Raw genomic sequence first — 12,108 nt, 5'->3', positions numbered from 1 at the left:
ACCTGTGCGATTCCCACTCAGGGCACATGCCCAAGTTGCTGGTTCGGTCCCCTGTTGGGGTGTATACTAGAGGCAACCAATTGATGTTTCTCTCTCACATCGATGTTTCTCCTTTCTCTCCCTTTCCCTTCCTCTCTCTCTTTTAAAAATAAGTAAATAAATAATTTTCAGGTTATGGTGGTTCTGACTTGTGGGAATATAAAGTATTTCCTTTTCCCTCGATTTTTTAAATAGTAGTTCTATAGTATGACCTAGTGTCCAGCCATATACAAATTAAATTAAATTAAGTTTTATTGGAACCCAGCCATCCTCGTTGGTTTATATCTTGTCTGGGGCTGCTTTCATAGTACCACAGCAGAGTGGACCAGTTGTGACGGAGATAGCATGGCTCAGAAAGCCTAAAATGTTCACTGTCTGGCCCTTTGCAGGATAAGTTTGCCTACCTCTGTTGTACATTATTTGCTTCAAGTGAGAATTATTATACTGCGGTGCTAACCTTTTTGCGATTATTTAAGTACTTATGTGTAATCTACATGTAGTTAACTATTTTTCTCCTTTCTTTTTCCTCACCCAAAGAGCGAGGATATTTTTTCCATTGATTTTTAGAGAGAGTGGGAGGGGAGGGGGCAGTATAGTGAGGAGGGGGAGGAGAGAGAGAAGAGAGAAACATGGATGTGAGAGAGAGATGTCGATTGGCTGCCTCCGGCACTTACCCTGACTGGGGGTGGGGCTCAAACCTGCAGAATCCAACCTGTGACCCCCTCTGGTGTGCAGGCCGATGCTCTAACCACTGGGCAACGCCAGCCAGGGCTCCAATTCCCCTTCCCCGCATTTTTAATTCTCAAAAAACTATTTCAAAGAAACATCTAAGAAAATAAAACTATATAACACTAGAAAAGGTATGATTAGGGGGAAGGATGTTGCTGTGGACAAATTCTTCTTAGGCATTCAGCCAGAGCTGCTATTCTGTTTCCTTTAGCCAAAGAAATTTTCGTTTATTGTCTAGAATAATAACAATATGTCAGACACATGGAAGTAAATAAGTCAACAGCTAGTTCAGCCATAGGTTCCAGAATCTTGGAATTCTAAAGTCATACAAAGAATATAGTATGCACTGAAGGTAATAACCACCCTGCCTTTGACTGACACCTCACATATTATTAACCACCACAGGAACCGTAAGAAACACTTTTAAGACCAAGGTTTCTTTAAAAAAGAAACAATAAAAAACCCTATTTAAAGTCTATCTAAAATCTTCTCTTAGTTTAAGAATGTGGTATTAACGACAGGGTAAACCTAAAACTACATTAGTCTTTTACTGGACTATGAGGTGGAGACATTTGCATGGTGATAGTGTATGCTTAGCAGTAGCTTTAGTTCTGTGCTAAGCAGTTTGCATTTTCTATCTAGTCCATCTGCCTCTCACTGGGATAGCCTTTACACTGCTGTATAACTACAGTAATATTAACATATTTGACATTTAAGTAAAGTAGGCAACTCAGAGGGAGAGATGGGAAAATGTTTATAAACTGACCAGATGAGCGGGTTGGGTGGGGAGAGGGAGGTAACATTTTTTCTGTGTTTAAAGTGTATTTGAAACTTACTGATTTTGTTAGTAGATATCATTACATAGTATGTCATTTAAGTATTTGCTTCTTTACAAATCAGCTGTTTGGAGAAGGGTACTGTTAAATTGCTTTTCTCTAATATCAGCAAATAAGTTTATAATAGGAACCTTTTACAAGGAAAAAGTGTTTGTTTCCACTATGCCGTTTTGTTTAAATCTTTCTGTTTGTAATCCCCCTTCTCTTAGGCCTCCACAGATTTCCAGCACATACCATAAGAAGACTGTGTATAGTTTAGCCTGGGGGCCACCAATACCTTCCCTGTCACTTGGTAAGTGTCGGAGCCATTTTCTTACAAATGCAAGAGTATTCTCTTTCTTAAGTTTAACCCTAGGATATTCAAGAGTCCTAAATATTCCAGTGCAGTGACTGCTTATGCTGGCTGCTATGTAGCCAGGGGTGTGTGAGGGCAGACGTGCTCGGTGAAAGGTCAGAAACCATTCGCCCAGAACAAGCCTCCCTAAACTCTAAAGCAAACAGATTCTCAAGTGACCTCTTTTTGCCTTTCATTGTATTCTGACGCTTTTCCTCTTCTAGGCTTTTCCTCAGCCTTGTCCTCCTCTTTCTTATTCCTAAAGTGATAGTTCCTTCAGAATATCTTTCAAAATGAGTGTGTTCAGCAAAATCTTTTGTTTTCTTACTCCTCTATAATGAAACATCTGTAAATTTCCATAGTAACTGCATTACATAGAGAGGATGGTGTAAAATCATCAGAACTTAAACAGCATTGCAATCATCTTTCATCCATTCACTTAACAAATGTTTACTGGATCCTTGATTTGTGTGAGGCAGAGTTCTAACAGTGGTGAGAGTAAAACTTGCCCTTACAGAAAGCCATCACAACTACTGTTTGCTTCTTAAAAATCAACAAGAGGATTGCTGTAACACAAAGGAAGTTTGCTCCTTCTAGTTAGTCATAGACATTCCTGCAGCTCCATATATTTAAATGCCCAAAGAGTAGAGTACTTATTTCTGAAAGAAAACATAAAAATTCAAAAACTTTGAGAACATATTTTCTGATTCCAGCTTTGGCACCCCATACTATTTTGAATGACAGAAGAATGCTTAAAACAAATATGTTACATTATAGATATTAATGTAGAATTATTAGTATACCGTTGTTACTTTTACTCCCACCAACTAGGTTCAGATGCAAAGAACTGTGGCTTTATTACAGTGTATTAAACAATTGATAGTATGATATGGTGGTGCTTTGGCTGGTAGAAGCAGAACTGATCAGCTTTCTTGTCTCATATAGGAGGAGAAGGAGACAGACCTTCCCTTACCTTATACAGCTGTGGAGGAGAGGGGCTTGTCTTACAGCATAATCCCTGGAAGCTTAATGGAGAGGCTTTTGACATCAACAAACTCATCAGGGACACCAATTCAATCAAAGTAAGTTCTTGTGGTTTAAAGTCTTCTCTTGATCTCTGTATCTTTATTTTCCATCTTACATAATAAATGCCATTATTAGAGATATCTGTTATGCTCAGACTTCTGAGATGTTCTTTAAAAACTCAGTGAATTAATAAGTAATCACACATATCTTACAATTCTTTATCCTTGAGTAAAGCAAGGAACTTAACAACAAAAATGTTTTATCTCAGTTGCATTGGTGATTTATTGTAAACTTTTAGATCTTGGATATAGAGCATTCTTTTCCAACCAGCCAGTTCCTCCAGAGTGAGGCCTTGGTAAAATAACTTGGTAAGATGGCATCCACGTGTGGCTGCGGGGTATTTTGCTCAAGATAGAATTGTGATTTGTTTTTAATTTTTTAATGAAGTAATTATAGATTTATTAAAAAGCTGCAAAAGTAATTCCCTGTTATCTTTGACCCAGATTCCTGCATTTAATCACATTTGCTTTATATCTTATCAGTATGTCTGTATGCCAGAACTATCTTTTGAAGTGAAATCTTAAATGCTGAGATTTCCTTATTCTTTCAAATGAGCATTTTTTATTGTTGCTCATTATTCTTGTATGGCTAGCATAAAAATAACATTTAATCATAAACTGAATTATTTTTATTGACTACATTCCTCCATTGTCTCTGTATATTATCTGCACATTAACATTCTACAATGATTATAGAGACCAGATTCCTGTTCCCAGTGAGCTTTGCATTTTGTAGCAGCTGAATGTATGGATCAGAAACTCATACAAGGAGTTTGGGCTGCAGATGGAAATTTAGAATCCCTTTATGGTAGCTAAAAAAGCTGTGGGTGCCTGGCCCGTGTGGCGCAGTGGTTGAGGTCATTGGTTCGCTTCGCAGTCAGGGCACATGCCCGGGTTGTGGGCTTGATCCCCAGTAGGGGGCGTGTGGGAAGCAGCGGATCGATAATGTTCCTTTTTCATCAATGTTTCTCTCTCTCTCTATCCCTCTCCCTTCTAAAAAATTCAAAAGCCCTGACCGGTTTGGCTCAGTGGATAGGGCATCGCCCTGCGGACTGAAGGGTCCCGGATTCGATTCCTGTCAAGGGCATGTACCTGGGTTGCAGGCACATCCCCAGTAGTGGGTGTGCAGGAGGCAGCTGATCGATGTTTCTCTCTCATCGATGTTTCTAACTCTCTATCCCTCTCCCTTCCTCTCTATAAAAAATCAATAAAATATATTTTTTTAAAAATTCATAAAAACATACTTAAAAAGAAAAAAAAAAGCAGCTGTGGGCATGTATGAGTTGGTCTAAAAAGACAAGAAGAGGACCCAGCAGCCTTGGCGACCAACATGAAAAGAAACGAAAGGGATAGAAGAAAGCAAGGGCAGGGTGTATGGTTTTTGTTAAGGAGACTATGACCCCTATGTCGTCCAAGCCAGCAGATATGTTTCATTCTTCATTGTGGGATAAAATTGTTTTTAATGAAGCTCAATTCACAAGGTTAGACATTGTAGACATTTAGTATTTACTGGCCTCTTTTTGTCCCAACTAAGAAATTATAATTAGCCCTAGCTGGTTTGACTCAGTGGATAGAGTCAGCCTGCGGACTGAAGGGTCCCAGGTTCCGTTCCAGTCAAGGGCACATGCCCGGGTTGCAGGCTTGATCCCCGGCGGGGGGGGGGGGGGGGGGGGGGGGGGGGGGCGTGCAGGAGGTAGCCAATCAATGATTCTCTCTCATCATTGATGTTTCTCTCTCTCCCTCTCCCTTCCTCTCTGAAATCAATAAAAATATATTTTTAAAAGAAATTATACACTTTCTCTTAGTAATTCTTTGGTTATTATATAGATTATTTATAAGAATGACTATTGTATAATTAGAAGATTTTTAAACTCTAGGGATTTTTTCTCTAGTGCTGTCATCATTGGTTTATAAGCTATATGCAGAGAGGAACAATGTTTTTAGTCAAGATTGGTTTATTTTGCTTTCTAGTACAAACTGCCTGTACACACAGAGATCAGCTGGAAAGCAGATGGCAAAATCATGGCTCTTGGCAATGAAGACGGGTATGTGTTTGTTTCTTTAAAAAAAAACACCACTTTGTAACTGCACATATATTTGATTGCAAGCTGGCTGATGCCATCTGTAATGTTAGCTGGGGAAGCCCAGTTGTATTTGATATTCTGATTTATCCTTGATGTCTGTGAATGATCCAGGAGCTCTCTGTATCTTTGAAAATTACAAAATAAATTGGATATTTTTTTTCCAAGGAGTGTTTGCCTACTCAGTTTGGCTGTTTGATGCTTTACAAAATGCTCATCTCCCGCACTGAACTGCCTAAATTCCCCGTCAGTTTTTAAATGAAGTCCAGGCATAAGTCCTCCTTAGGTCTCACCGTGCCCTTTCCACGCTGTTCATAGTAACATAATCCTAATTCAGCCACTGGCTCATTCCTTCTTCCGTCAGCTTCTCTCTAGCACTGTCTATTACAAGAGCCTGGTAAACGCTTTTCAAAGTTTGGGGATTTTTTTTTTAAAGCTGAAATACTTGTTTGAGAGACAACCTTTTGCCCCTGGTTCTAAGAGAGTGACAGGTAGGGTTATCCTATTCCACTTCACCTTTCCTCGACTGAGGGAGCGAAGGAGATGCCTGTTTGCGTTAACTGTAAACTTATCCATCTTCCATGTCTTCATGTGTTTCTTATTTCAGATCAATAGAAATATTTCAGGTTCCCAACTTGAAACTGATCTGCACCATCCAGCAGCATCACAAGCTCGTGAATACCATCAGCTGGCATCATGAGCACAGCAGCCAGCCAGAGCTGAGCTATCTGATGGCCTCCGGGTCTAACAATGCCGTCATTTACGTGCACAACCTGAAGGCTGTCATAGGTAACTGGTTTCTTCTATACTGGGGTGCGATCCTCTGTTTAGCTACTTTCCATTCCAGTCTCTATACCTTTTTACTATTAAAATAAATGTTATTCTTATTTTTTTCTGTTTGCAAAAGTAATATATTCATCTTATTTAAAATAAGAAAAATTTCAAATATGACATATATGGTAACTAAGAAAATAAAGTTCCTCCCGTAATATCATCCCTCAATAATAATCCATGCTATCAGTTTGCTGAGTGTTTTCTCCAGTTTTTTTGTTTTGTTTTGTTAATCCTCACCGGAGGATATTTTTCCCATTAATTTTTAGAGAGAGTACAAGGGACGGAGGTAGAGGGGAGAGAGAGCACGCGCGCAAGAGAGAAACATTGATGTGAGAGACACATTGATTGGTTGCCTTCCAACTGGGGCCAAGGATTGAACCCGCCACCCTTCAGTCTCAGGCTGACGCTCTAACCACTGAACCATAGTGGCCAGGGCTTCTCCAGATTTTTTAAAGACTGGTTATTGCCAAGTGGCTCTCCAAAAAGACTGTTCCAGTTTACACCACCTTCCTGTAGCGTTTGAGTACTTTACACACAACGCCCATCCCATTCACGTTTCACTGCGTCCTCCTCTCCGTGAGGTAGCTTTTTTTATCCTCATTTTCCCCTCGCCTTGTAGAGAGCAATCCTGAATCTCCAGTGACCATTACAGAGCCCTACCGGACCCTCTCAGGGCACACAGCCAAGATTACCAGTCTGGCGTGGAGCCCACACCATGATGGAAGGCTGGTATCTGCTTCCTATGATGGCACAGCTCAGGTACTGTTGCGTCTCTGGGAGTGGGCTCCTCACTGCGTTCTCTAATGTAAACTCTTTCCTCTTTTCCCCAGTTGTGTGCGTTTCCCTTCCCTCACTGTTACCTTTCACAGAGAGGGATTTTCTGAGTTCTAGGAGGCATCTTAGTTTTATTCCAGGCCCTTGTCGGGCTGTGATTGGGTTGTTGTTTTTTACTTAAATGAAAAGGAAAGTATTACTAGAAACTAGCTAAACTCTGACTTTAAGATTTCATTCTAACTTACCACTGTCAGTATAAATTGATGTGAAAAACAATTTTTAATAATAAAATGCTAAGTCAGAAATCTCCAAGTTCTAAAAAATAAAGATGAGCTGCCACGCCTGAACTATGAGGTAGGAGTTTCAGGTATCAGAACCAAAACAGACCTTGGGAACTGGAGGGCAGTATCTATGGTGGATGTCTATCTCATGAGACAGTAGGGGGTGTGCAGAAGGCAGCCAGTCAATGATTTTCTCTCATCATTGATGTTTCTGTTTCTCTCTCCCTCTCCCTTCCTCTCTGAAATAAATTTTTAAAGAAAGAAGCAGGTAGGACACTAATCAGTTGCCCAGGTACTTGGGGACAAAAGAATCACCTGTGAGAAGTTAGAACCCCAAGTATGCACACGCGTGCAGGGTAGGCTGAGTTAGAATTCTCTTTATAAATAACTAAGAGGCCTGGTGCATGATATTCATGCATGGGTAGGGTCCCTAGACCCAGGGCCGATCTGTGGGGTGGCTGACAGGGTAATCTGGGCCCCCGCTCGCACCCGCCTTGGCTGGCCTGGCACTGCTGCTTGCAGCACAGTAAGGGCCTGCAGGCTGGGGGCAGCTTCTGCACTGAGTGTCTGCCCCCTGGTGGTCAGTGCATGTCATAGCAACTGGTCATTCTGCCATTCAGTCGATTTGCATATTAGGGTTTTATATAGATAGACATACAGTACTACTCCAGGATGGTGAAATCCATAGGCCACCGTTAGAAGCTCGCTCAAAATCACCCCCACCGGAAATAGCACTCTCTGAAATTGAACTCTTTTTTTTTTTTTTAATATATTTTATTGATTTTTTACAGAGAGGAAGGGAGAGAGATAGAGAGTTAGAAACATCGATGGGAGAGAAACATCGATCAGCCGCCTCCTGCACATCTCCCACTGGGGATATGCCCGCAACCCAGGTACATTTCCTCGACCGGAATCGAACCTGGGACCCTTGAGTCCGCAGGCCAACGCTCTATCCACTGAGCCAAACCGGTTTCGGCATGAAATTGAACTCTTAAGAGGAAACTACAAATCACAAGAGGAAATAAGTGTGTACAGATCTTTAAAATATTATTTGTCTTATCCCCCAGAATAATAGAATAACCAGAAATTGCCTATTCTGTCATGTCATTTTTGGCTTTAGGTGTGGGATGCCCTCCAGGAAGAGCCTCTATGCAATTTCCGAGGACATCGAGGTCGGCTGCTTTGCGTGGCATGGTCCCCCTTGGATCCAGACTGCATCTACTCAGGGGCAGATGACTTCTGTGTGTATAAATGGCTCGCTTCCATGCAAGAACATTCCCGGCCTCCCCAAGGTCAGTCAGAGCTTGGAGCCCAGAAATGCTTGCCTTCTTCCCTGTCTCCCTTTCTCAGTAACTGAGTTGAGTAGGGGCAAGCGAGGAAGACATTCACGCAGGGCAGCTGCAGCCGTGTGGCAGGGCGTTGGAGCCTATGCAAGGAAGGCAGCCCAGGGAGCCTGAGGACAGCACCCAAGTAGTACAAGTATTCCTGGCACCCAGGTCTTGATTTCTAAATACTGGAGGTCATGTTTCAATTCAGTCAGGGCAGGTGCCCAGGTTCTGGGCTCAATCCCCAGGAGGGGGTGTTACGGAGGTAGCTGATCAATGATTCTCATTATTGATGTTTCTATCTCTCCCTCTCTCTTCCTCTCTGAAATCAATAAAAATATATTTTAAAAAATAAAAAGCCCTTTAAAAATAAAAAGCCCTTTGAAGTCAGACGAAATCCGAGCCTGTTCCAAGCTGAAGGAAACTAGAGCCATAACAAGCAAGTACAGTGTGGATGCCTTTTGCTGTAAGAGCCATGCTTGGCAAAACTCGTGAAACCTGACTAAAATGTGTGGAGTGGACAGGAGGAGCGTATCAGTGTTAACTTCCTGGTTTGAGCGGTTGTGCTGTGATGATGGAGGAGAATGTCCACGGTTGTGGGATACACACACTGAAGTATTCAGGGTTAACTGACCATAGTATTTCTGATTTAATTACATCCCAAAAGGGTTTGCTTAACATTTGGGTAATGTAACTAAACATTCATTGTAAAGGAAGGGAGAGGGTAAGAATGCTATCCAGAAAGGGTAATGAGGGTCTGGAGATGATCTCCTAGGGTGCTTTTAACCAGCAATAAATACATATATATATATTTTTTTCTTTTTTTGCTATTCCTCTAGGCAAGAAAAGTATTGAATTAGAGAAAAAAAGGCTCTCTCAACCTAAGCCAAAGCCCAAGAAGAAGAAAAAGCTCACCTCGCGAGTGTCTGTCAAGCAGGAGCTGTACGATGGGAATGAAGAAGAGAGCATCAGGGAGAGCGCGGGGCCTGCTGAGAATGGCAGCGTGTCCGAGCAGGAGGGAGAAGAGGAAGCCCGGGAGCCAGAGTTGCCCTGTGGTGTCGCCTCCGTAGGTATGTGCCCGAGTCCCACGTCACCCGCTCTCTAGGACCAAAGATTCGTGACCGGAAACTTCTCTGCCTCTGACCTACCTGGTTCCCAACTCCTTAACTTGGGTGGTATTTTTGGTGCTTTTGGAAATTACGTTAGGTTTGTCAAAGGGCATCTTTAAGCCTCTAAACACCTTTGAAGTGTGAGAGGGGATTTAGTGGATGATTGGGGTGGAAATAGCGAAGTTCTGTAGAGTAACTTCTGCTCAGCTTGGGCAGGTAAGCCTGTGGGACACAGCAGAGCCAGGGAGTATTTACATAGAAACTTACATGGGAACAGTTCTGACAATTGACATCGTCATCCACATGTATTAAAAGAAACCAGTAAAAAAAAAAAAAAAAAGAAAAACCACTGTCGGATAGAAATGTCTGACCTAGAAGCTACCACCGCTCTGGGAACTTACAAGCTTTCACTCTTCCTACTTGTTTCCACCTGGTGGTGTTTTCCTAAAAAAATTTATGAATGATGATGATGTTCTTTCAGTCTGTTAAACTATAGTGACAGCTTTCAGATTTCTTACAAACCTGCTTTTCTAGGCTCCATCGCTAATTTCTAATAAAGCAGTCTTCCACAGATACTGACGGGAAGAAAGGTCAAGGGATATAATTTTAACCCTTTAACTCCTTTATATATTTACCTTCAAGTTCTGGAGCCTGTTACCTGTTGAAATGAATGACTAAATAGCAAACAATATAAATGGAAGCTGTGAATCATGTTTAACTCTAAAACAGTATTTTGATGTGAAAGCATTAAAGTGGCTAAAATATATGGTACAAAGTCATCCCTGACCCTCTCCATCCCAAGGCTTGGCTGTTGGACCTGTGGTTTGGGTAAATAAAGAACTAAAAGCGTAATGGATTTATTTTTTAGGTTCATCAAAATACCTTTTTATTACAAAATGACTGCACAAGAAACATCCTTTACCCATGTAGATCAGCAGCTTGTTTGGTTTTAAGTTCATGGTTGTGGTAGGCTCAGGATTGTGACTCCATATCACATACCTGAATCTTTTCTATTAGTAAAGTTGTTCCTTATTTGTGTAATTAAATATGCAATTAGTACTTTGTTATCTAAATATGTAATATCCTTTGTCACCTGAGCAAAGTTTGGGAACTTTTTGAGCCTATGGTGTAAAGTTGTGGAAGCTGGAAGCTTTTAACTTTTCCTTAGATTAATGAGTCAAAGTTAGAAGCAATAAACTTAGAAAATTCTGGAACACAGTGTGTGAGCTGAGAAAGCGAAAACCACCCATGCTGCCTTTGCAAAGTATTTGGTCTCACATTTTGGGTAATAGATAAAATGCACTGTTAAGTCTGGTATAGTTCTTAATTTTCAAAAAGAACTGGATTCCGCATTGTCCTCATCCAAACTTTTTTTCTTGATCTAGTTTCTAGAGAACCAGTTATATGCCCTCCACTTTCCTTAGGCTTGGAAAAGCCAAAAGTCATCGTTAATAATAAAGTCACTTTACTGAAAAAGGAACCACCTAAAGACAAGCCAGGTTGGTATTTACTAATTAAAACACTTCGTTAAAACGTCCTCAATCCGATGTCCCTGCAGCTGGAAACTCAGAAGTGTGGGGTTTTAGTTGTTGCTTTTAAGTTTTAAACACTTGTGTTTTGATTATATCTCAATCTTGAGTCATGCTTATTGATTGATTGATTATTGATTTGAGAGAGAGAAACATCGATCATGCCTCCCTTCCACGTGCAGTGACTGGGAATTGAACCCAACCACCTTTTGGTTTTCGGGATGATGCTCCAACTCACTGAGCCACACCAGCCAGAAAGGATCATACTTTCTAGAACATTTTTTGTACTTGATGACGTGTCGTTTTGCAGTGGATACTGCTTCACACATGCTCACAGGGTCATGTTTGTGTGCTGTGACATTACCTCGAGCTAATGTAATTGGAAAGCTTCTTTATAATAGTAGGGACTTTCTTTGCCCAGCGGTATCCTCCAGTAGGTTATATTCACACAACTGGGCATTCAGTTCGTGTTTCTGATATGCTGTTCTTCAGACAGCCTGTACTTCTGTTACCTTTCAGAAGCCTTAGTAATCAAGAAGCGAAAAGCCCGTTCCATGCTTCCCCTGAGCACAAGCCTGGACCACAGGTCCAAAGAGGAGCTTCATCAGGACTGTTTGGTACTAGCGACTGCAAAACACTTCAAAGGTACAAAAATACACTTCCTCGGCCTATCCGTGGTCTTCTGGGAACTGGCACAGAGAGGCACTTATTTATTTGTTGAATGAATGTGTAAACAAATATCCAAAATAGTGTGCATTTCTACCTTCTTTTCCATTCTTCCCTCCCCCACGTCCCATTGCCAAGCTCCCTTTCCTGACCCTGACCCTAACCCTAATCCTAACCACTGTGAACACTCCCCAGTGCTCTGCTTTTACTGTTATAAGTCAGACTAGAGGCCCAGTGCATGGACCTCGAGTTTGGCCTACGCCCTCTCGCAGTCCAGGAGCCCTCGGTGGATGTCCAACTGACAGCTTAGGCCTGCTTTTCCACAGTCAGACATCCTTAGCACTGCCATGGAGGTGGGAGAGGCTCCCGCCACCGCCGCTGCGCTCACCAACTGTGAGCCTGGCTTCTAGATGAGCGGCACTCCCCCTATGGGAGCACACTGACCACCAGGGAGCAGCTCCTGCACTGAGCGCCTGCCCCCTGGTG

At 41.8% G+C, this 12,108-nt stretch overlaps 1 protein-coding gene across 2 annotated transcripts in view; it reads left to right on the top strand.

Annotated features, from left to right (window-relative positions):
* The window catches only part of GEMIN5 (gem nuclear organelle associated protein 5), a 41,109-nt gene that overhangs the window by 12,870 nt on the left and 16,131 nt on the right, over window positions 1-12,108 (top strand). For both annotated transcript variants that reach the window (XM_081092153.1, XM_081092152.1), the window contains exons 10-18: window positions 1,814-1,896; window positions 2,884-3,020; window positions 4,995-5,068; window positions 5,712-5,893; window positions 6,558-6,697; window positions 8,114-8,285; window positions 9,158-9,388; window positions 10,813-10,926; window positions 11,476-11,601. In XM_081092153.1, coding sequence (XP_080948279.1) covers window positions 1,814-1,896; window positions 2,884-3,020; window positions 4,995-5,068; window positions 5,712-5,893; window positions 6,558-6,697; window positions 8,114-8,285; window positions 9,158-9,388; window positions 10,813-10,926; window positions 11,476-11,601 — 1,259 coding nt within the window. The remainder of the gene's footprint in view (window positions 1-1,813; window positions 1,897-2,883; window positions 3,021-4,994; window positions 5,069-5,711; window positions 5,894-6,557; window positions 6,698-8,113; window positions 8,286-9,157; window positions 9,389-10,812; window positions 10,927-11,475; window positions 11,602-12,108) is intronic.

This window comes from Myotis nattereri, assembly GCF_964212035.1.
Source record: "Myotis nattereri genome assembly, chromosome: 5".
In the NCBI taxonomy this organism is placed as follows: Eukaryota; Metazoa; Chordata; class Mammalia; order Chiroptera; family Vespertilionidae; genus Myotis; species Myotis nattereri.
Note: the sequence above shows the minus strand (reverse complement) of the source record. Positions and strands in the feature narration are given on the sequence as shown.